Source organism: Lissotriton vulgaris, chromosome 2_2 (genome assembly GCF_964263255.1).
Source record: "Lissotriton vulgaris chromosome 2_2, aLisVul1.2, whole genome shotgun sequence".
Lineage (NCBI taxonomy): Eukaryota > Metazoa > Chordata > Amphibia > Caudata > Salamandridae > Lissotriton > Lissotriton vulgaris.
In genome coordinates, this window is record NC_141688.1 from 117,719,593 (window position 1) to 117,745,790 (window position 26,198).

General features: G+C 44.7%; 1 protein-coding gene across 5 annotated transcripts in view; it reads left to right on the forward strand.

The window, feature by feature from the left end:
* HYKK (hydroxylysine kinase) overlaps positions 1 to 26,198 on the forward strand; it is a 246,346-nt gene that overhangs the window by 154,940 nt on the left and 65,208 nt on the right. For all 5 annotated transcript variants that reach the window (XM_086959415.1, XM_086959417.1, XM_086959418.1 and 2 more), the window contains one exon: positions 20,892 to 21,031. In XM_086959415.1, coding sequence (XP_086815541.1) covers positions 20,892 to 21,031 — 140 coding nt within the window. The remainder of the gene's footprint in view (positions 1 to 20,891; positions 21,032 to 26,198) is intronic.

A 26,198-nucleotide genomic window follows, 5' to 3' on the forward strand; every position in this document is an offset into this window, starting at 1 on the left:
TCGTCGGCCCGGCTTGCTTGAATCCTGATGGTGCAATGAGCAAGGGACTCACATCTGAGTATACCCTTCCACGCTTATGGTGGACAAAATGATTCAGAAAAGGGGTTGGTGATGAACAGAGTGTCTGAATTAAGCAGACCACTCTTACCCAGTCCAAAGATCAGGGCTTGATCCATCACCGTTTTTTAGCTCACTGCACCATCCCAGCTCAGAACCTGGCTACATGCAAAGTAGTCTGTTCCTGTCCCAGTGCATGATGGGAACAGGGCAAACCAAACTACCAAACCAATTCTTATACTGGGAAGGAAACAAGCTACTGGGGACCGGTTTCTGGCATTTCAGCCGTCGTCGGCACAGCTTGCTTGAATCCTGATGGTGCAATGAGCAAGGGACTCACATCTGAGTATACCCTTCCACGCTTATGGTAGACAAAATGATTCAGAAAAGGGGGTGGTGATGAACAGAGTGCCTGAATTAAGCAGACCACTCTTACCCAGTCCAAAGATCAGGGCTTGATCCATCACCGTTGATGCACTGGGCCAGGGACAGACTAATTTGCATGTAGCCAGGTTCAGAGCTGGGATGGTGCAGTGAGCTAAAAAACAGTGATGGATCAAGCCCTGATCTGTTGACTGGGTACGAGTGTTCTGCTTAATTCAGATACTCTGTCCATCACCACCCCCTTTTCTGAATCGTTTTGTCCACCATAAGCGTGGAAGGGTATGCTCAGACATGAGTCCCTTGCTCATTGCACCATCAGGATTCAAGCAAGCCGGGCCGAAGACGGCTGTAATGCCAGAAACCGGTCCCCGGAAGCTTGTTTCCTTCCCAGTAAAAGAATTGGCTTGGTAGTTTGGTCTGCCCTGTTCCCATGATGCACTGGGCCAGGGACAGACTAATTTGCATGTAGCCAGGCTCTGAGCTGGGATGGTGCAGTGAGCTAAAAAACGGTGATGGATCAAGCCCTGATCTGTTGACTGGGTACGAGTGTTCTGCTTAATTCAGATACTCTGTCCATCACCACCCCCTTTTCTGAATCGTTTTGTCCACCATAAGCGTGGAAGGGTATGCTCAGACATGAGTCCCTTGCTCATTGCACCATCAGGATTCAAGCAAGCCGGGCCGAAGACGGCTGTAATGCCAGAAACCGGTCCCCGGAACCTTGTTTCCTTCCCAGTAAAAGAATTGGCTTGGTAGTTTGGTCTGCCCTGTTCCCATGATGCACTGGGCCAGGGACAGACTAATTTGCATGTAGCCAGGTTCTAAGCTGGGATGGTGCAGTGAGCTAAAAAACGGTGATGGATCAAGCCCTGATCTGTTGCCTGGGTACGAGTGTTCTGCTTAATTCAGATACTCTGTCCATCACCACCCCCTTTTCTGAATCGTTTTGTCCAACATAAGCGTGGAAGGGTATGCTCAGACATGAGTCCCTTGCTCATTGCACCATCAGGATTCAAGGAAGCCGGGCCGAAGACGGCTGTAATGCCAGAAACCGGTCCCCGGAAGCTTGTTTCCTTCCCAGTAAAAGAATTGGCTTGGTAGTTTGGTCTGCCTTGTTCCCATGATGCACTGGGCCAGGGGCAGACTAATTTGCATGTAGCCAGGTTCTGAGCTGGGATGGTGCAGTGAGCTAAAAAATGGTGATGGATCAAGCCCTGATCTGTTGACTGGGTACGAGTGTTCTGCTTATAACAGATACTCTGTCCATCACCACCCCCTTTTCTGAATCATTCTCAAGGGAGCGACAGAGTTTTTTGGATTTCTTAAGTTCATTGTTGAACCAGGGGGCGTTTTTGTTGCCTAGTTTTATTTGACATTTTTCAGGGGTGCTAGGTTGTCGGCGCTGTTTGTTAGCCATTGAGTGAGGTTAATGGCTACTTGGTTGGGGTTCGAAGAGTGGGCAGGGGGATTTGAAGAAGCGATGAGGAGATCTGGTCGATGGTGATTTTGTTCCAGTTTCTTCGCAGAGTAGGTTGAGGGTGGTTGTGAGTTGTGGTCTTTTTGTAGATAAAGTGGATGCAGCTGTGATCCGTCCAATGGAGAGCTGTGGTGTGACTGGAGGAGATATGTTTGCTGGAGGTGAAGATAGGGTCGAGTGTGTGACCTGCGTGGTGAGTGGGGGTATTAACAAGTTGTTTGAGTCCGAGGTTGGCGAGATTGTCCAGAAGGGTGGTGGTGTTGCTGTCATTGCTTTTTTCCAGGTGAAAATTGAGGTCTCCCAATAGAATGTAGTTCTCGGAGGGGAGGGCGTGTGGGGTGATAAAGTCAGTGATGTCTTCACTGAATTGTGCACGGGGTCCTGGTGGCCTGTAGAGGAGGGTGCCTCTGAGTGTGGTCTTGGGGTCGGTGTGGATCTGGAAGTGAAGGTGTTCGGCGCTAGCGAGGTTGACGTCTGAGCTGGTTGAGATGCGGATGGAATTCTTATGGACGATAGCGATGCCTCCTCCTGTTTGCTTGGTGCCGTCTTTTCGGATGATCTTGTAGCCTTCCGGGATGGCAATGGTGATGTCTGGGGCTGAGGAGGCGTTCATCCAAGTTTCTGTTAGGAAGGCGACGTCCGGAGAGATGGTGTCTAGTAGATTCCAGAGGTCGATGGCGTGTCTGTGGACCGAGCGGGTGTTGAGCAGGATGCATTTTAGGTGGTTGGTGTCAGGTCTCTGTTTGGTGTTAGTGGATGAGGAGTTGGTCTTGGTGCCGTCAAACTTGCAGGAGTTGCATGTGAAGGGTCCATGGGCGTGTCCAGGGGCGGCTTGGGCGCAGTTGGGGAGTCGACCGGGGTTAAGGGCTAAGAGGGTGGAGGCGGCGTATGTAAAGCGGGAGGGGTGGATGGGACGGGGGACAGGGGGTCTGGCGCTGGGCGCGGGCTTGGCGCGGACAGGCGTAGACGGGCTTACCTTTGGCGCACCTTCGGCGCGAATGGGGCGCGACCGCAGCTGTCATAAATGGATAGTGGAGGGGGCGGGGCGAGGGAGGGTCGGCTGGGAGGCGGGAGCGGGGAGGAGCCACTGGGCAGGGATCACAACAACAAGATGTGCTGAGCGCAACGACACCAGGTTGCATGAAGGCGTCTCGGGGAGCGTGGGGAGCGACCGCTTCAGTGGGGGCTTCGACGGTCACAGCGTTTGTAGAGTAGGGGTCGGCCTTTAGAGTCCATGGGAGGGAGGGTCGGCTGGGAGGCGGGAGCGGGGAGGAGCCACTGGGCAGGGATCACAACAACAAGATGGCTGTATTAAATACAAAGCGAAAGAGGGGCACGGGATATCGCTATAATCAGGACACAATCAGGCACAAATGCAGGCAGTGCGAGCGCTTTTCAATTCCAAATGCACACGAGGCTGCAATGTCAGGCAAATCGGCTGTTCAGCCTAAAAATCAGGCGCTACGCTGCTAGGCGCTACAATAAGTAAATTAAGCCACCAAGGCAAACAGTCTCGTCTGGGATCACTGTAATTATGATCAAGCGCTACGCTGCTGGCGCTACAGTCACTGAATAAGTAAATAAATTAATCCACACAGAGCAAACAGGCTCGTCTAGAATCACTGTGCTATGCTCAAGCGCTACGCTGCTAGGCGCTACAGTCACTGAATAAATAAATAAATTAATCCACACAAATCTAACAGGCTCGGGAATTAAAAGTGCTGAGCGCAATGGTACCAGGTTGCAGGAAGGCGTCTCGGGGAGCGTGGGGAGCGACCGCTTCAGTGGGACAATTTCTCTAGCTAAACCTAGGCTAGTTATACTGTTTTTTGGGTCAGTGTACCACCCACCAATGTTGCAATTGAAAGGTTCTCTAAATTCTGATTGGTCAAAGGAGGTGGTTAAGTCATCACATCACCTAAATGTTAGACTTTCTCAGGCTTAATATTCATTTTCGAACCCACCCCTTAAATTCTAACTTCCCATGGCATATGTTTAACAGAGAACAATGGGGTACACATCAGTTAAATACAATTGTAGCAAATGCAGGTACAGTTCGGCTTCGTCCTGCTGGGTTACAGGTCGATTCTCATGTGCATCTTGGCTTCGGCTGCCAGCTGGCTGAGTTCCACTGCTGCATGGCTTTTTTTCCCCCATCACGTGACTGGGACCATATGAGCTTCAAATATGGAGTAGTAAGCGTCTCCCAGGCCCAAAGAATACGATTCATGAACAGCAAGCGAAAACAATTTAGAAACACAAAATAAAAGATTACACTGTATACCATGAAATGGCTATACTACACCCCTTACTTTATAATAACTATAGCATTAGGGTAAACGCAGAACAAAACAGTTTTGCAAAATCGGCATTGCAAGCATGGAGCATGTGAGAAAACAAAGCGGCCATTGTTAGCTGTATTTTGCATGAGCAACAAATTCCCTCCAGAATTGCGAGTGCGTCACATCACATGGGTATGACCGACGCATGCGCAGCCTAAATTCCCGCAAGGCAGAGACCATTTTAAAGGCAAGCGTATTACGATTAATAAACACATAGGCAAGCGTCTCTGGGACACCCCGTGTAGTGTAAAATGTGCAATATTAGTAAGACAAACAGGTTGAATTAGTCCATTAAAGTTATCTGAGGTTTTTTGATACAAGCAAGTCGCTTAACGTGCGAATACTTGCTCCATCAACAGTACTGGACAGTGTGTGTGCTTTTTATGTACACAGAGTGCAAGTGTTTCTGTAATGGTAGTCTACATGGAGGACACTGGGTCCATTTTGGGAAACCTAGGCCTACCTAGTGAAGACACAACTAGAGGCATCCTGCTAGATAGATTTGTGTTTTGCTGTATTCCTGTGAGCTGGTTGTTACACAGTAGAGAAGAGATAAAGGGATTTCCCAAACAAGGTTGTTTTTGAGTAACTGAGAAAACACAAGGAAGGGGCCTGGCTTCATCTCAGGAAAGAGAGAAGTGGATCCTTCAAAATAACCACAACCCAACATAAAACTTCAGAGATGGACTATAAGAAGGGGAGGTTGAAACCCCAAAAATGTGTCATATTTCAAGCAGCCAGGTGCGCTGTGTGAGAAGGGTTAGCTCTGCAAGACTTAAACTTGTGACCAGGACGGGGGGCCAAGGTTTGCTTGTCTACTAGCTGGGTGAGGGCACATCACCCAGAGAATCCAAGACCACCTGCTGTGTAGCCCAGGGCCAAGACCAGTGTGCCCTCTCGGGAAAAGAGAGTATTGGAGTGAGCAAGGTCCAGTTGGGAGCTAGTGCGAAGTGTGAGGAGACCAGTGCTGCACCGATCAAGTCATTGCCCATGTGTAGATTCTAGCCATGGACCCCTGTATGCCAAGAGAGGGCCACCGTGAAGATAGCCGTGAGCTGAGCATTGTGTATGGTGAGTGAAGCATTTGTGGTCCCAGTTTGAGCTACCCTGAATGCCAGTAGGGACTGCAGTGAAATTTATTGATGGATTAAAAGGAACGACGCTATGTGGAGCATAGCGATGACCTGTATGCCAAGAGGAGCTGCCATGGTACAGGCCACTGTGTGGTGAGGGCCAGCGCTTTGGCTTCTAGTGTTACAGCAACCCCGTACGCCAGGAGGGACTGGCGATATCAAAGTTGCTGAGGATCGCGCCATTGAGAACTATGAACTGCGTGATCAGTGGGTCACCAACAAGCATCGAGGACTGCTCCTGAGTTGCCCCCATGAATTGAGGAGGACACTGTGGGTGCATCACCACATCACTGGGACCTGGCAGGGAGCATCAGAATATGTGGTCTACCCCAGCCCTGCAACCTTATCGAGAAGGCATAAGAGCTGTGGCTACACACTGCGTAGGGAAGATCCCCTGGTTCTGAACTTTAAAGTCACTCCTGCAGAAACTGGGGCTTATTAACTATTGGTCCTCCCCAGAGTCAATGAGTCTGTTCTCAAGAGATGGGTTCAAAGGCCATCATTAGGAGTCTGTAGCTGTTGAAATAGTGACAGAAAGTAAATGAAAGGTAACATTAGATTGTATTCATGCAAAATCTTGTGCGCGCTATGAAGCAACCATCAATGAAATTGTTCCACCTGTAGCATTCAAGCTATATCTCCAATTTAGATATGGCACTCTACCCGTTAAAGTGTTAAAGCGCCAAATGGCAGGAAAAGAGTGAACTGGAAGACCAGGGTCCGGCAAGCAATTGGCTATAGAATCACTACAGCATATACTCTTCTTTTGTCCTTGTTATCACAACCTCCAGGTCAAATGGATGTTGCCCCTTTATAATAATCTGGACACTGGGAGCAATTTAGATGCCCTCAGAATCTTGAGAACCAACACAAGCAACGTACTTGTGTTTGGTTTGACAGAATATTTAATAGCACTATGGTTAAGACCGTCTCTGCACTATCCTGTAATTTGAACTGTGTCCTATGTAGCTAAGCATAGCTACCCCGAAGAGTTTCCATGCGCATGGCAGGAGGAAAGGATGCAGAGAGCTAAGTGAGCAGGTTAGAAAAGCCAGGGCTTCAGGCCCCTGCGAAAAGCAAGAAAGGACGCACAGTTCATCTGGAAGGGACTTCCTATGTTTTTGGCCTAAATAAGCAAAAGAGTGTCCCTTCGTGCGGGACAAGTGGAACCTGGGTACAGTAGACAGGACCTGTTGTGAGGACCTCAGAGCGCGAGATGAATGGTATTGGTGAACCAGATCCAAAATGTATTGAGAACCACCTCCAGCTTTTGCCTTAAACATAAAGCCTAGAGCTTTGTGCTTGATGCAATTTGAGATAGTAAGCCAGTGCAGCTCATGAAGGCAAATTTGGGCAATTGATAAAGAAGCCTTGCAGCAAAAATCTGCCCAAGTTGCAGCCAACGCAGAGAAGTTTTGTCGGCTCCCAAATACACAGGTTACCGCCTGGAGATAAGAGCTAGAATTACTGTCCTTTGCGCAGAGGTGGGGATCAGACAAACAAAGGTTTATAAAATACTGATGTTTTGAACAAGGTTAGGCAAATGGACACTGCGGGAATGAGATTTTGATATCAAATTATGATTATGATCAATTTAATAATTTATCTCATTCGTCATTTTTGGACCGTTTTTATCTGTCATTGAGTAAAAGACAACCCCACATAGGTTAGACAAACCCCATTAACTGACGCCACTCTGAAGAACCACTTACAACTGATAAAGTTTTAAGAGTTTTATATAAAGTTAATTTGAATGCGATACAATCCACTCAGGATAAAATCTCAAAGTATACAAAATACAAAATCAGTTACAATATCAGCCGCTTTAAGCTTCGGTGTGAAGTGGTTCCTTCTGCGTCATCTGCAGTAAGATAAAATCATCAAGTTAATCTGTCCCTACTCTATACTACGTGACAACCCTACTTCGCAAGTTTCTTCCCTAAAAAGGTGTCAGCAGTTTGACTCCCAAAGAAGTTCAAACTCTCTTAGCCTCTAAAGGAAATCTTAAGTTTCAGAAGCAGTACCCTATCTGCCTACCCATCCGCTCTCTCTAAGGGTCCTCGGCCTACTGCTCCCTTGCGCTCTGATGTCTCAGCGCATCTGCTCAAGGCATCTACCCTTCGCCCTTGCTCTGAGCAATTCGTCTCGCTGTTCCTAATCTCCCAATTGCTACCTCCTCCCCGGGGTACTGTCCCTAAAATACACAATCATCGTGTGGGTGGAACGCCCCTTGACGCCCACCACGGACTTCCCCCGATGATGTCAACTTCCTGCTTCTTCCATTGGTCCATTCCTTGCGTCGTGCGTTAAGTTGACCCTTCTCCTTAGATGTCATCTTCATCATCTCATCGTCGACTTTTATTGACTCTTTCAGATTGAATGACATATGAACTTAGACAAGGCTTTAACTTATCTGTACAACTTCTTAACCTTCTAGATCCTGTGAATGGTCTTGTCAAAACATAGTCCACCTCAAAAGTGTCTCTCCTCACGTTCGAGCAATAAGCTCCGTCCGGCATTGTCACCTTAAATCTAACAAGTGCTAGACTTCTTGGCTCTCACGTCCACATCAAACTATTTACGACTTTTACAAGCCCACTAAATTACATACATTTGACTATGTTCCTTCGAACTCTTGATCAGTCAGGTTACAATCACAAATGACCTAAACTCTTCCAGCATTCCTACAGAAACCCTCTACACAGTATAACCTTTGGCATACATTTATATATTCGTATTTTAGCAAAAGCCTTAGTTATACTTAAATACATTCTACATCAAATATATGTAATACATAAAATACAACTGCATAGAATATAACTTATGCATTTTCCTTGGTTACATTGTCACGTACGTTCTCTACATTACTCCACGTTATATTCCTCCACGTCTATGTCTTTCCACGTTATATTTCTCGCCACTTCTCCTATTTAAAGTTACACACGTATACGAATTCTACTGTGCACGTTCTACATTTCGTAAACACTTCTACACATTCCTATATTTACCCATCATGTATACGGGCCTTCTAAATCTAATGCATTTTAACATGTGAATACATTTACATTTCCTATACCATATTATCACGTTAGTTGGCCTTTATTCTATAATTGTCAACTTTACATTACGATATGCGTTTCATTCCTACGTTTATAACATATACGTCTAAATATGGCTACGATATACTCTACATTCAAATTGCGCTCTCTCAGTTCCCCCCTTTGATGACTTTTAGCAGTCATCACTAAAAGCAATTTGAATACATCTTTTATACAGAACTCGTTACATCAGTTCCTCTCTTTATCGACTCAAGTGTTCTCAGACTCTTATACTGTTGATCTTGTAGAACAGCTAGTGTCCTTTCCTGGTCTCTCATCGATCTTTGTAACTTGTTCGACCTATACCACTTATACAATTTTACTAATCCTAATAATGTAATTATACAAATTAATACTATTAATACAGGCTTTAAAATATACCAATCTATACTTTTGCCAAGATTAGCAAACCAACTTCCAACCTTTCCCACTCCATTTCCTACTTTTTCCCAGACATTTACTTTTGATAAATCTTCAATTTCTTGATGAATCTGTGTAATGTTCCGTATGACTTTCTCAAGTGGTTTTGAATTATCAGGAATATAAGTACAACATTCCTGAACTTTCAAAGCTTTACAAACTCCGCCTTCCTTTGCTAATATTACATCTAAAGCAAGTCTGTTCTGTAAAACCATTGCTCTGATCGACTGCATCTCACCCTCTACTAACATTAATGATCTTGCAGTACTAGCAGACAATCTATCCACGACTGTCGCTAACCTTCTAATCTTAACATCGTTAAGAATCAAACCTAACAATGGAAACATCGCTCCAAATACATCTCCTACTACTTCTGCATCTCCTACTTCCCTTTTCGTTCTCCTCGAAGCCTTTCCTTCTATGATCGCTAAATCCTTTGCATGATATATTTTGGGGAAGACAATTGCCAAGTAACACGAACCATACCAATTGTCTGGAAGTTTTACATAGGCATTTCTCCCACATACAAAATACACATTCGGAATAGCTTGCATCCCTTTCATAAAATCTTTCGTGTAGTACTCTAGTTTAAAAGAGTGCTCGCAACTAACTTCACCTACAAATTCACTCTCATAATACGTTTTGCTTCGAGCTAAACATAACTTTCCTTTCTGCGTTCTATCCAATGCTATTGGACCATTGCTACCTTTCTTTTTATGTGCCTTCTCTTCTTCTGTCCAGTCTATTTTCCATTGTCCTGACATTTTTAGAATCCTCTGCCGTCTGCATCGGTCATCTACTTGTGCTATAAACCTTTTCTCTACTTCTGATACTTTGCAAGTCAGATTATTTCTACGTGCATATGATGTATCTAATGTGTCCCAAGGAAGAAAGAATTTAGCTAATCTATCCTTTTTGTAATAGTCCCACTTATTCATCTGCTTATAATTCGGAACTTCAGGCAGTACCGAATCATAATTTGAAAAGTAGTACTCAAATCCTTCTCTACCATAAAATATACTAAGCAGTAAACTACATGTTATCCCATAAGTCAATGGGAGATGGTGATATCTAATGCCTTCGTCTACAGAAGCCGGCAATTGCATACAAACGTAGCAATCTTTGGCCTCCATGGCATCGATATATTCGTACAATAATTTGGCATATGCGTTTGACCTAAAGTTTCCCTGTGACTCGTCTATGTGTAATCTACGAGCTTCATCTGCAAGTAACGCCTTTTCACGTATAACAGTGCTCTCCTCCTTCTTTCCCACAAGAGCAGGTTTCAAGGTTGTTACAATTTTTACATTCGCTATTCTTTTATCATTCTCATGTCCTGTCATGTAAGATATCGTTACTACTATGATTATGAGGAATATCACTATTGCTATAAGTGTACCTACTATACATCTAGCTTTTCTGTTTGGGTTGCCGTTCTCCATGTTATCAAAACAGCGTACCTCGTTCTCTAGCGAAATTCTCTTTCCAGTCTTTGGTTGCTTGTTTGCTTTCACAGTCTTTAAAGTGCTTTTTATCAACAGGTATCTTTTTCACCACAATGTCTTTTTATCTTCTTAGCAGCAGACAACCCTAGCCCTTCTCCGTCCTCTAAATGTAATCCCTAATTTTATTCTTCTTTCCACTCGGCGCTAGGTTATCTTCTTCTTTATAACATACGTGCAAAGTCTTTTATGCATCAACAATTATTTTCGGACCTGCAGCTTTCACAACAATTATTAACAGTTCAAAGCGAATAACTTTTTCTTCTTCTTCTGTCATTTGCTGACCAGCTGTTGGAAACTGTAATCTTTTTAGCACTAGATCTTGAATTTTACTCAAACGTGGGGGTATGGGAAGTGTGAAAGTCAGTAACCCCTCAGTCTCGAGTCCAGGCGCCAACATCCATATCTCCACTGCCACAAATGGATCGAGATCGATTACTTTCACACTCTTCACTCTCCCAGATTTCTGTCCCCAATACATCTGCTAGATAAGTCCACTCTGGGGTGGCGTACCTTCTGCAGGGCACACGTACCCTTCTCGATCTTCGTGGACTCTCAGTTCCTGAATCTGTCGTCTCTTCCTCCTGATCCGATTCTTCAGCGATCGGGGCAAGAGTTCTTTCCTTCTTCCTTTCCGAACTTGGCCTTTTCCTTCTCTCCGGCCAACTGGCTTCGTTACTTTTCGTCTTTCCGCTCCTTGTTCCAGGACCCGTCTCTTGGTCACTCTCAGTTTGCTCGATATCTGTGTCGGACTCCCAATTACTTTCTTCTCCTGAGGCGACTTCGGTCCCACTTGTGTCTTGACCTTCGTCGTCCTGTTCCAACACAGTTTCAGTTTCTTCGATCACCTCTACAGCTTGGCTTTCCCCCTCTATGGCTTCTCTGCTTCCGGTCGGATTTTCATCCGAGAGAGGAGCTGTTCCTTCTGGAGGTGTTGGCACTCTTCGGGTGTGTGAGGCATGTATCCAGTTTGGCAGACCTCCACACTTCACTGCGGTATTCGTTACAAGTATGACTTGAAACGGTCCTCGCCAACGCACGTCTAAGCAGTTCTTCCTGACATGCTTCTTCACCAGGACCCAGTCTCCTGGACTCAGGTCATGGCACAGGTCTTGTACTGACGGAACCTCTGCAGCCTGGACCTGGAGGGACACAGAATTAACGGCATCAGATAGTCCCTTGCAGTAGTCCAAGATCAAATCGTCTGTGATGTTCACTAGCGCTGCAGTCGGAACCGATGGCAATCTCATAGCTCTCCCCATTAGCACTTCGTGTGGAGAGAGGCCTGTTCTTCTATCAGGTGTGCTACGTATGCTCATAAGAACTACTGGAAGTGCGTCTGGCCAACTCAGGGATGTCGATGAACAAACTTTAGCCAGTCTGGACTTGATAGTACTGTTAATTTGCTCTACAATCCCTGAAGCTTCTGGTCGATAGCTGCAGTGTAACTTCTGATCGATATTCAAAGCTGAACACAGCATCTTCACCACTTCGCTATTAAAATGAGTTCCTCTGTCCGATTCCAAAGAGGATGGCACCCCAAACCTCGGTATCAACTCTCTAAGTAACAATTTCGCTACTGTAAGTGTATCGCACCTACGTGTAGGGTAAGCCTCAACCCATCTAGAAAATATGCAGACAATCACTAACACGTATCTGAGTCTGTTGCATGGAGGCATTTCTATGAAGTCAATCTGCATCCTATTGAAAGGCCCCCCAGACCTTCCTATGTGACTCAAGGTAACTGGTGTTCTCTTTCCCACATTTAGTTGCTGACAGATCGTACATCGCTGACACACTGCTTCTGCCGCTATTCTAAACTTAGGATTGAACCACGTTTGTCTGAATACTCTCACCATAGCATCTCTTCCTATGTGTGCTGCTCCATGCAATTTCCTTGCCATTGGACTAATGAGTTCATTTGGTAAAACTGCCCTTCCGTCGGCAGAAACCCAAAAGTTCATCTCACTTTTCCCGCAACCTGCTGTTTCCCAGCTCCTTTTCTCCTCATCTGGTGCATTTTCCTGTACTGCTCTCAATTCATCCCATGTATCTACAGTATCTAGTAACATAGTCAATTCAGTTCTTTCCTGGATTCCCCCCACTTTTGCATCAGTGTGAGAATATCCCTGCTCTGCGCAGTAACGCGCTACTTCATCTGCGTATCTGTTTCCAAGTGATACAAAATCCACATTTTTTGTATGCGCTACACATTTGACCACGGCTATGGCCATAGGTTTTTGCAAAGCCTCTAACAGTAGTTTCACGAATTCTCCATTCCTAATGGGAGAACCCGAGGAGGTCATGTAACCTCTTTGAGACCATAACTGCCCATAATCGTGAACTACCCCGAAACCATACTGGCTATCGGTGTATATGGTGACTCGAAGTCTGTCGCCCGCTAAGCAAGCGCGAGTCAAAGCCACAATTTCAGCTACCTGTGCGGAGTGTACTCCTTCCAGGCAAGCGGCTTCTATAACTCTGGTAATCGTGCATACTGCATAAGCTGCTCTCAGCTGACCGACATCGCTTCTTACGCATGAACCATCGACGAAGAAAATTTCGTCTGGGTCTGTCAATGGCTCATCTACGATATCAGGTCTTGGTTTGGTACATAGTTCAGTCACATCGAGGCAGTCATGATCTGTACAGTTTTCATCGTCCACTTCATTCGGAAGTGGCATCAAAGTTGCAGGATTCAAGACAGAGCATCTCTTTAGGGTCACATTCTCGGCAGCCAGTATGACTTGCTCGTAGCGTGTGAGCCTGCTATTCGTCAGATGCTGAGTCTTCGTCCTGGTCATTAACAGTTCTACAGAATGTGGTACATACACTTCTAACTGATGACCCATAACTACGCTTTCAGATCGTTCAATGCTGACACCCGTTGCAGCTACGGATTTGAGACATCCGGGCAACGCTGCGGCTACTGGATCTAATGTAGCCGAAAAATACGCCACTGGTCTACGCGCATCTCCGTGGACCTGAGCTAAAACTGCTAAAGCGCATCCTTCTCTTTCGCAGCAGTAAAGCAAAAATGGTTTGGTGTAATCTGGCATTCCTAAAGCCGGGGCACGACATAAGTCTTCCCTCAGCTGCAAAAACGCCATCAAACACTCTTTGTCCCATGGTACCGGATCACTTACTCCTTTGTGCGTCAGTTGTAATAACGGTTTGGCCTTCAGTGAAAAGTTTGCTATCCACTGTCGACAATAACCAACCATGCCTAGAAACATCCTGACTTCTCTTTGTGTCGTAGGCGCGTTCATTTTCATAATCGCCTCTATTCTGTCTGGAGACACCTTCCGCTTTCCCTTTTCAATCCTATGGCCCAAGTATTGCACCTCAGTCTTACAATATTGCAATTTACTTGGAGACACCTTGTGTCCGTTCTCGGCCAAGTGATTTAACAAGGTGATGGTGTCTTCTCTGCAAGCTTCCTCAGTTTCTGACGCAACTAGGAGGTCGTCTATGTACTGGACCAGAACTGACTTTTTGGGCAGTACTAGACTCTCAATATTTCGTTTCAATAACTGGTTAAAGATCGACGGGCTTTCTGTATACCCCTGAGGGATACGACACCATGTTAAGACGCGATCTTCCAGCTTGAAAGCGAAAAGATACTGGCTCTCTTCGTCTAACGGTATCGAAAAGAAAGCCTGGCACAAATCTATCACGGTAAACCATTCAGCTTGGAACGGTATCTGAAACAATATCACTGATGGATTCGGTACCACTGGACAACATGAGACAACAATGTTATTAATCTTTCGAAGATCCTGCACTATTCTGTATTTTCCACTAGGTTTCTGCAAACCCATGATCGGGGAGTTACATGGACTACCCACGATCTCTTTCAGTATTCCCTGCTTAATCATGGATTCAATCACAGGCTTTATTCCTGCAATCGTCTCTGGCGTTAGCTTATACTGTGGTGTTCTTGGATACTCAGCATGGGGTCTTACCAAGATTTTTACCGGTTCTACTCCTTTGATCAATCCTATTTCTTCTCCCGTAAAATCCCATACCTCAGCTGAGACTTTCTCCCTCAAGTCCTGCGGAAGCTCCTCCACTGTTAAGGTAGGATATAGTTCCACACACTCCCTTGAGTTTACAACTTTAAAATCTGCATCCTCATCATTAGTCTGCACTTCTACTCCTTCTGGTGTGCAGTGTATCGTGCAATTCAGTTTGCACAGCAAATCTCTCCCTAGTAAGCACACAGGACTAGAATCGCAGATCACGAACTGATGTTCGTCACTGTAATTCCCTATCCTCACCGACACTGGTTCGGTCAAGGGATTTGTCATCCTTTTGTTCGCAACTCCTACCACCTGTACCGTTTCTCCTGATATTGGCAGACCCGGGACTACCGCAGATCTCAACGTGGATCGAGTGGCCCCCGTATCCACCAAAAAGGTTGTAGGACATCCCGCTATTTCAGCCTCTACGTATGGTCCTCTCTGATCTACCTCCAAAGCGGCTCCTAGAGTACAATCTTCCTCCCTATTCGCCCGCTGCCCTGTAAGAGGATCAACATAGTAGCATTCCTCTCCTCCTACAAACAATGGCATCTGTCTGTAGGTTTTCCCTCCGTTTGAGATGCGAGGTGGTTGAGGAAACGGGGCTCGGGGAGTCTGAGTCCCCCCTTTGACAAACCTGCCCTTCGGGACTGTGGCTCCCTTAACCACGTTGTTCTGAACCTCTTCCTCCTCCTGCTCTAATTCTCCTGACTCAACATTGTAAGGACACTCACGTCGCCAGTGTCCCACCTCATTACACTGATGGCATCTCGTCGTCTTTTTCAGGGTCGCGATATCCATTCTCGGTCTCGGTCTCTCTTCCTCATCTCTGCTCTGATTATTCTGTTTCTTTGCTTGCGTTCCTGTTCCCTGTTGCCGCTGTTTATCCTTTCCAGCAGCTTGCATTTGTACTAGCATTAACTTTTCTTTAAGCTTCTTTGCCTTAGAGTCTATCTCGTCACTACAGTACCTTGCGTATCTCAGAATCTCGTCTAAAGGTTTGTTCTGCCAACAGATCAGATGCTGCTGGATCATTAGGCATATTTCTGGTCTCAATCCGAGGACAAACTTTGAAACAAACTGTCCTATATCCTTGGGATCCATCACATCTAACCCGCTGTACTGCTTGAATGCTTTCAGCAATCGCTCATAGAACTCATGAACTGTCTCTTTCGGCTCCTGAGTAGTTCGATCTATCTTTACCCAGTCTATGTCTTGCACCGGCACTTTCTCTTTTAGCCATGTTATTACCCTCTCGTACTTTTCCATGACTCTAACTGATGGACCATTTGTCCGAATATTTCTCGGCGGCTCGCAAGTAGGCCATTCAACACTGAGCTTGCATGCCGTCCACAAGTCTCCAGGTACTACGATATCGAACAGTGTGTTCAAATCGATCCACAGTACCTTCGAGATCTTCACGAATCTTTCTACCTGCTTATACCACTCGACGGGATTATCTCTAAGCTTTGGGAAGGAATTGGTAAATGCCGCCAAATCCCCCCTACTCCAGGGCACATGAACGTAGCTTCCATTCGCGATTTCTCGCAAAGGGAAGGCTTCCATTCGCATCAAGCCTGCGTCCTGGGACTCCTCAAGCACACTCCGTCTAACGGAGCCCTTTTTGGACCATCTTTCCTCCCATCTATCCAGATCTCTCCATATTCTGATACTTACGATCAATTCCCTTATGTGTACTTTCAGCGCGATCGTTCTGCGATCATCCAAATCCTGATCCGTGCAAGTTAGCCTATGGTTACTCTGTAAAGCCTTAGTTCGTGACAGGTCTACCATGTACCTGTTTGCCAAATTAGATAAGTTCTCATGAGCTGACCTCGCTCTTCGGGTAATATCTTTGGATAGGAACAGTATCTCATCTGGTGTATACGAGGCTAATCTCTCTAATGACACTGTACCATCAATCAATTCATCCAGATCTGCCTTCAGACTCATTACGTCAAGCCGTTTTGCTTTTATTTCCGCTTTCAGCATCTCAGTTCTGTGTTCTTCTCTCATATCCCTCTCACCTCCACTATGCGCCCTACGCCTGAGCACAGGTGAGTTATGAGGAGTCTTCCTCTCTTCTCTTCGTTCCCACCCCTCTAGATCCCAAGCCTTTCCATCTTCGCGCGGGGTATGGTGGAATAATGCTCCGTCCCCCAACCCTAGGTTCCGATTTTTAGGCTCGGTTTCTCCAGATGTGAGATAGGATCCACCGTTCTGTTCTAACCCATTATAACTTGCTTGTTGTCTGGTGTCGCTTAATAAAATGAAAGGCCCTCGCCGGTCTTCCGTGTTCCCGTGATCTCTTTCGTGATCACCGGATGCATGGCGAGACGTTTCGCGACTCCCTAGGTTCTCATGACTCCTTCCACTATCACCGGATGCATGTCGAGACGCTTCGCGACTCTCCATGTTTCCGCGATTCCAATGTCTCACATCCTCACCTGGGGCATGGTGTGTGCACCTAAAGGTATTCCGGTACTCCTGTGTCCTACGTTCCCCTTCACTGAAGGTGACGCGAGGCACTTCGCCACACCCTGCACTTCTGTCTTCGCACATCAGCCTATTGCTGTTATCAGTAGGATAAGTATCTCTTCTGCTCTCTTGGCTTCCTCTCTCCCACTCGGGGCTGCTTTCGCCAGCTCCACAATGAGAGAGAATCCTGTTATCCTGCTCCCTCCACTCGGATCCCGTTTCTAAACTTCTATTCCGAGCTTCTTCGGCAGCGTCCCATTCTCTCAGGTATTCCCTTAATTCCTTATGGGTTTTCGGTTTAGGACCCCTCAAATCCATTGGTCCTCTTCGACCTCCCTGTTCTACCCTGGGACCCGTTGCAGAATCTAATGGGGTACTCCGACTTATTGGTGCTCGTATTTGCCTGTGGGGATTCATTGTGGCATTCCTATTCTCCACTTCTGCTCTTTCATTGTCCCATCGTGCCTGTTCCTCCTGCTGGACCCCTTCCGGGTTGTAGATTGACACAATAGGGCCTATGGTGACCGGAACCTGCAAGGCGTCTGGCATTTGGTATGCCCTAGCGCATTGCGTCTCTGGCACCTTCTGGACCACAAATCTTCCCACTACTCTCTGTTCAGGACTAGTTTGGGGTATCTCTTCAGCCTTAGTAGCGTCCCACTCGGTTACTGGGATCGACTTATATTCCCCCCACCTAGCTCCGTCCGTTTGCGGTAATATGGGACTCGCAAGTTCACCGCTGTATGGAGGTGGTCTATCTGTTAACAACCTTTCTATTAGATCCTCCTCCTGTTCGCTTTCCTCATCTTCTTGTTCTAGAGGTTTCCTTTCTCCCGTGGCCTCTATCATGGTGAACAGTTTGTCCGCTTCTATCTTCTGCACCCTCCATTTCTTAGCTTCCTCATCCCATTTAGCATCCTGCACTGCCTTTACCGATCTTCTCACTCTTTCTTGGCGCCTCTTTACGCCCCTTTCGTGTGCTGTTCTAAACCACACACCAAGAGCCTCAAATTGTGTTGGCCTCGGTAGAGGTCTCATTGAAAGCATCGTCGCCTTTAGTTGGTTCAACACCTCTAATTTAAACGTTCCAAATCTCGGAAACGCCAATTCTTTTTGCCCTTCAGTTAGCCTATGCCACTCGGAGATCCATAATATCGAATGTAAGCCTACGTTGGCTGCCATATGATATGCTGGTGTGCCTTCTGGTGGAGCTTCTTCTCCGACATATAAATTTCTCCTTTTTCTTTTAAAGATTTTTCCTAAACCCTTGAAACACTTCATTTTGATCACGTACGATATTTCTTACTTATTTGCGTCTTGATAACAACCACCAATCCCTGCACGACTCTCGCTAATCAGCCTATCTCAGCCCAGTTCTATGCTAAGCGACCAATCTCAGCGCGGCTCTTACGCTGACGTCACTTCTCTCTTCAGCAGCTTCCCTCGTTTCTCAACTCGTTTCACGATGTCACATGCGTTTTCATTCATACATCGAAAAATGACTACTTCCGTCCAAGCGATCACTTTTCTCTAACTGTACGGCCACAGTCTAACTGTAATTGCTACCTCAACTGGCACAGCGTCTTTCCTCTTACGGTCGGACACTTGCCTCAACTGATAGGTTACTTACACACAGTAAACGTACGACCAGCGTCCGCTACTCATTCACTTACACATACGCTCCCCCTATCATCGGTCTGTCGGGAAATCAATGGTACCTCATGACCCCCTTTCAATGGTAGACAAATTACTCTGGGTGTTCGATACACCCGAACCACTTAAGTCCTCTGGACATAAGATTTCATCCGGTTGCGCGCGCTCACAACCTTCCCCCAATCACACTACAGACATTCAACTCCGCTTGACATTACAACACAGGAACAACATGAAACACCGCAATCTTACAACGCATGACCCTTATACTCACTCTCGACCGATTCTGCTGCTTTTCTCTCGACGCACCGTCAGCACCGTCTTCGGCTGCAATTCTTCTTCTGGTCGATGATGACTAGGGACCTTGGGGTAAACTAACCTGGCCTAGGTCGTCTTCCTCAAGAAGATAACCATCCTCTGCTACCAACTGCGGGAATGAGATTTTGATATCAAATTATGATTATGATCAATTTAATAATTTATCTCATTCGTCATTTTTGGACCGTTTTTATCTGTCATTGAGTAAAAGACAACCCCACATAGGTTAGACAAACCCCATTAACTGACGCCACTCTGAAGAACCACTTACAACTGATAAAGTTTTAAGAGTTTTATATAAAGTTAATTTGAATGCGATACAATCCACTCAGGATAAAATCTCAAAGTATACAAAATACAAAATCAGTTACAATATCAGCAGCTTTAAGCTTCGGTGTGAAGTGGTTCCTTCTGCGTCATCTGCAGTAAGATAAAATCATCAAGTTAATCTGTCCCTACTCTATACTACGTGACAACCCTACTTCGCAAGTTTCTTCCCTAAAAAGGTGTCAGCAGTTTGACTCCCAAAGAAGTTCAAACTCTCTTAGCCTCTAAAGGAAATCTTAAGTTTCAGAAGCAGTACCCTATCTGCCTACCCATCCGCTCTCTCTAAGGGTCCTCGGCCTACTGCTCCCTTGCGCTCTGATGTCTCAGCGCATCTGCTCAAGGCATCTACCCTTCGCCCTTGCTCTGAGCAATTCGTCTCGCTGTTCCTAATCTCCCAATTGCTACCTCCTCCCCGGGGTACTGTCCCTAAAATACACAATCATCGTGTGGGTGGAACGCCCCTTGACGCCCACCACGGACTTCCCCCGATGATGTCAACTTCCTGCTTCTTCCATTGGTCCATTCCTTGCGTCGTCCGTTAAGTTGACCCTTCTCCTTAGATGTCATCTTCATCATCTCATCGTCGACTTTTATTGACTCTTTCAGATTGAATGACATATGAACTTAGACAAGGCTTTAACTTATCTGTACAACTTCTTAACCTTCTAGATCCTGTGAATGGTCTTGTCAAAACATAGTCCACCTCAAAAGTGTCTCTCCTCACGTTCGAGCAATAAGCTCCGTCCGGCATTGTCACCTTAAATCTAACAAGTGCTAGACTTCTTGGCTCTCACGTCCACATCAAACTATTTACGACTTTTACAAGCCCACTAAATTACATACATTTGACTATGTTCCTTCGAACTCTTGATCAGTCAGGTTACAATCACAAATGACCTAAACTCTTCCAGCATTCCTACAGAAACCCTCTACACAGTATAACCTTTGGCATACATTTATATATTCGTATTTTAGCAAAAGCCTTAGTTATACTTAAATACATTCTACATCAAATATATGTAATACATAAAATACAACTGCATAGAATATAACTTATGCATTTTCCTTGGTTACATTGTCACGTACGTTCTCTACATTACTCCACGTTATATTCCTCCACGTCTATGTCTTTCCACGTTATATTTCTCGCCACTTCTCCTATTTAAAGTTACACACGTATACGAATTCTACTGTGCACGTTCTACATTTCGTAAACACTTCTACACATTCCTATATTTACCCATCATGTATACGGGCCTTCTAAATCTAATGCATTTTAACATGTGAATACATTTACATTTCCTATACCATATTATCACGTTAGTTGGCCTTTATTCTATAATTGTCAACTTTACATTACGATATGCGTTTCATTCCTACGTTTATAACATATACGTCTAAATATGGCTACGATATACTCTACATTCAAATTGCGCTCTCTCAACCTTAATACTGATATGGTAGTGCTCAGGGTAGAGATGCCCATTGGAAATGAACACGTTTGTTGCACAGAATGTTCTTTCCTTAAAAACTCAACATACAAAAACAAGCAATTAAAAAAATACAGAAAAGTAAGACGTCTTGGAATATGTGCAAGGCTAAGCCAACCCAAATCTGGGGCATAAGGAATAGCCTTGTCTTTAAATATATGACATCATTGTTTGTTTCTTTCATTGCTAGATTATGGCTCAGGAAAAAAGGACCATGTGGTAAGGCTGATGACCTATCTGCCAGGAGTTCCTCTTGCAAAGATACCTGCAGGACCGGACCTGTTGTACGAGGTTGGACAACTAGCAGCAAAACTGGATAAAGCCCTTCAGGTAGGATACTCTTCTAAAGTCTAATATGCGAGCCTTACATATTACATCAGTGTTACAGTGCTTAATTTGTAATAAATAAATAAATGCCAGGGCCCTCGTCAGGAAGCCACTGCAGCCTATATCACACATTGTCCCTCCCAGCGCTGCCAATGGCAGTATCAACACAATCGATAACCATCTTACTCCTAAAAGTGTGACAGTTCATTATATTCCGGCCCTCAAAGCTGTAATAATGGGGTTTAGGTGGCAGTCAATACTCATTATTTTTTAATGTATATTGAATGAATAAACAACTGTTGTGCTCATCTTTTAATTAGACAAACAGCACCACCATGTGGCAGACTGTTACAATCTCCAGTGGTGACAAATAAGTGCAGGCGCCTTGCATTAGAAACCACCGGCTCAAATTAAGCATTACATCTCACACACATTTAATTAAATCACTTTAATCTGAAGGATATAAATGTATTTCCAAACATTACAAAATCGGCTATGCTGAAATGTATTTTCTGCCACTGCCCTTACCTCCCCTGCTATGGATACCACAGCCGTGCTATGAGATTTCCTCCCCTTCAGGCCTCACAGTAATGCAGCTCCGTAATACAAAACACTCTAGTAATGGTACTGCTTTTCCTGGTCTTATTTTTATGGAGCCATGTCTCGGGTCAATCGAGGATATCCATTTGCCATCATACATGCCATACTATCAAAGAAAGTGCATCAACAAACATGTCCAGGGGGAAATGCGCTTGACGTATGCCACAGAGGGCATGGCAGAGTTGTAGCATGCTCCTCAAAGGGCACACTGGAACTGGGAACCAGGGACCAGCTGCAAATTCTGCACTGTGGGTAGGGTGGAGGAATTAATAGTGGTCCAAGTGCATTAAAAAAAGTAAGGAAACTGTGATGCTGTACACAATGGGGGCGGGGTCAAAGGCGTGGCTAAAAAACAAAATATTCAGGAACTTTTTTCAGTCTTCCACTTTCAGGTATGTACATATAAAATAACACAGAGTTTAAATGTAAAATAACTGCAAGTTAACTAGTTAATAAGTGGGAAATGCACTGTCATCCCTTATGAAACCTCTATTAGTTAATGCACTGCAGAGGCTTGTATCTGTAACCAGAGTGCCACAGAACTAAATCCTAATTGAAGCAGTGGAGAATAGTCAGGAGCCTAACACAGGCCCCTGCTGCCCCTTCTGCGCACGAGCCTGTGTTACACACTTCATAGCTCAACTGGTAACTCCTTTCCAATACCACTCAAAAAGAATAAACCTGTCTCATCATGAAATGTCAAGGGATTCCAGTAATTAAAGCATTTACCGGCTTCCAAGCTCCCTTTATATTTGCAGACTGGTCAGTTGCACACATTTACCTTTCTTTCATGCAAGCAGGAACCCGGAATTAACCGACCTAGGATGAGGGTTATCTTTTCACAAAAGGTAGGGGAACTGCTTTCCTTCAATTGAAATATGGGCACGTCGTGCCCCTCCGATCTCCCCCACGTCAACCACTAATTGACTCTCAAAGAGAGTTAGGGGGGGGGTCTCTCAGGCCCACACTGCCAGTATCTCTTTGGGGGGCATCAGTCATCTTGGAATTCATGTCACCCATGAGTGTGAGTGCATCTGAGACTATGCCCCAGTGCTTGTAGCATTTGAGGGGGCACCCCATGGCCCTCTCGAAGGCCGGCACAGGGTGGCCCAAGGCAACTGTTTCAGCTGCTTGTCTGTGACTTTCTATTACTTTCTTTCAGACATACAGTCTTTCTATTTGGGTCTGTACACGGGCACACCCATTCATGTAACAAATAAGATGCACGGCCCTTCCCCTCCGTACGGGGTGGGGTGCTGCTGTATAAGTGTGCACATGCATGCAAATGCGAGGGCTGTGCACCTCCTTTCTTAATGAAGGCTTATGTTTCATTCACCTAGTCAGCCAAAAACAGGTGTGTCTACGTGGGCTGGGACCTAAGCAGCTGTATGCATGCTAGTGCAGTGACGAAAAATTATTTTTTGAAACTGAAGTTGTTATGAAGCATCCAACATTTATAGGGCCTGACTTTCAGATCGCCATGCTGCCAATATACAATAACTCGTTTAATAAATGCTTTACTACGATCTTTTTTTGGGGGGTGGGGGGCAGTTGTTTTTATTGGCATTTTCCATTTTGGCAAATATAGCACTACATTAATGGCAGTGTTTTGTTCCAGTTAGTACTCCAACATTTTTGGACCACTTATTCCCCCACACATTTAGTTGAGCCTCCCACAGCCCTTTCCCACTGTTGCAGCATTCGCCCCCCTCACCTCAGCTTTTCAGACCTTCTCACAGCATCCCACAGGCATCAGTTCTAGAACCCTCCCAAGCATCCCTTCCCAGGTCTCCAAATCTTCCTCAATCATGTTATCTCTTTGGGTGAGCTTTATGTGCTGCTCATCAGCCAGCGTCCACTCCAGCAGGTCCGCAACCAGACCTTCACTGTCGGAGCTAAGCTCTATGTTTAATCTGCAAGTGGGGTTTACCCAATGAGGGCTCCTCCGTTAAGGCGGAGGACTGTCGCCGTACTGCTCCCAGAGCAGTGAAAAAAGTTTAAAAAAAATAAAGTAATAGTAACAAAATGTTATTAACATTTTATTTATCAGTATTGAACCAGTTTATGGCGGGGCGGGGCTGGGCTGTTTTCACGAGCAGGGAAGAGTAGTGGTGGGCACCATAAATGCACATAACGGTTTGGCCGACTGTCTTATGACAGCCAAACTGACAGGCGCTTTTGGCATTTCTCTACCAGGCTGTGTTGCACAGCTGGATGGAGAATAGCACAAGGCACTATTTGAGTGGCAAACTAGGCTGCTGTCATGTTGGTAATACTATTACCACCATGAGAGCAGCCTCCTGATTGGCTTAGGGGAGTCTGCGAGCCTGTGTGCTGCTGGGAGTCGACAAGAACAGATAAGACACCTGGCTGTATTGCACAGACGGGTACAGAACAGTCCCAAGAACACAGGCCCTGTCTGAGTGGCAAACTAGGTTGCTCAGACCAATCACAAAGCTGCTGTCATGCTGGTATTAAAATTACCAGCATGACAGCAGCGTAATGATTGCTTAGGGGAGTCTGGGAGCCTGTATGCCGCTGGGAGTTGACAGGAATAAAAAAGAATGTAGGAGAGGTGGCCACCAGCAGGTAAGCGATCTTTTTTTTTTTTTTTCTGCCCACCACTTGTGTTCCAGAACAGCCGCCACTGAGTTTACCTCCTGAATGGGCTAAACATTTTTCTTTTTTCTAATGTTGCCAATATGAGTAACACTGTATCATCTACTGTACAGCACTATGGAACAGCAAGGAAATGTGATACCAAGTGCTATAAAACAAATGAATACTATCGTCAAGCCCGAATGAGGGATCCCAAAATCCCAGTTTGAATGCTAACAGAATATTTAAAATGTGGACGAAAAGAAGCTTTCGCCCATTCTGGAAATCCTGAAATGGCTACCCTTGTGAGGGTCCTACTTAACATCAGAGTATTCTGTCTCACCGGAAGGAACCTGCTGTTTCTTGTGCAACAAAAGGTGACCTTATCTACCACACATATGGCTACCATCAAGAACCACCTCGTTTCCACTGTCTAATCCAGATTTATGTTATTGTGATAACCGATGTGTTACCCCCACCCAAAACAAACTATGATTCCATCTACCAACCTAGACCCGCACTCGCCCCATTCATCTTTTCTCAGGAAATTCCTGAAGACCTGCCTTTCTTAGACTGTTCACCCAAAAGCCGCTGGCTAGCTGCTCCCCTGCTGCTTGATTATGACCACAGGCTGTTTCGCTGTATTTAGGTTGACACATTTTTGTCTTTTGTGAGACTGTTCATCCTGTAAAGAGGAAATGAATAATGCAAAACCTTTAACAGAATCCAATACATTGTCGGGTTCTCCTGCATTGAACTAAAGGGTGTAAATTCACATATCCATTATCCCTTTTCAACATTCTGAATTTTACACATTCTAACTAAATGGATTTCGAAATGACAGTAAATGGTGCCCAGAGTTCCATTAGATATGCTAAATTATTTCATATTGAATAGTCCTCTTAATTTTACTTGTCATTGTACCAGGTTTTCAGACTTGCGTATACCCATGAATAAAGTTACAGGATCTTTGAATCAGACAGTGCCCTGATGACAATACTATAAGTTAGATTTTGTTTTTGTTATTCTTTATTGTAAATGGTCAAAACTACCAACTTTCACAATATTTCATAAAGATCATGAACAATACAAAATAACAAAATGTTCATATTTTATGTACAACATATGCATTAACTGTTTGTCTGCCTTTTGTAAAAGTTTAATATAAATATACAATTCATGAAACATTCCATAATATGTCATTACTGAACAAGAAAACCTAATTTAGAAAAAGAAATAAAAGTACATATAATTTAAATATATATATATATATATATATATATATATATATATATATATATATACACACACACATCAATACATATAGGTTTATATAGATATATTAAGTTATCATATTACAACTCCAATGTAAGCTAACAGCATCAAGCTACTAGATGTTAGAGAAGGAAAATTCAAATGCATCAAACATACAACATTAAAAATAGACAAAATAAGGAATTTGCTTCTTTTTTTTTTTTTAGTAAAAAACCTACCAATGTTGATGGAGCATCTGGCTAATTTATTCCAGCAGTGGTGTGAATGTTATCATGAATCCCTTTGTATGTGTCATCGAAGAGAAGCCATGATTATTTGATGAATAAAACTTTTTTGGGGTAGTTTCAGGCAGGCCTGCCAAACTTTGCCAAATTTATTAGCAAAACAAACAATTTTGGCATAGCCAATACGTCTCGCTTTGGGACCTTATAAGTATTAGTCATGCAGCACGTTATCCTGGGTGCTGCAACATGTACTGTTATTTCACGTGGCACTGGTGAATGGCCAGACACCTAAGGAAGGGCTTCTATGCTACTTAATGAAAAGCAAATTTATGATACACCCTGACTGGCTCAACTGGTCTTGAGGTAAGGTTGTGGCTTCCCGGAGCAGGGTCATGAATTCAGAGTTATAGAGAAGATATTTAACTTGATTATAGCATAGTTTATTTTTTTAAGTTTAAAAATCTAATTTGAAA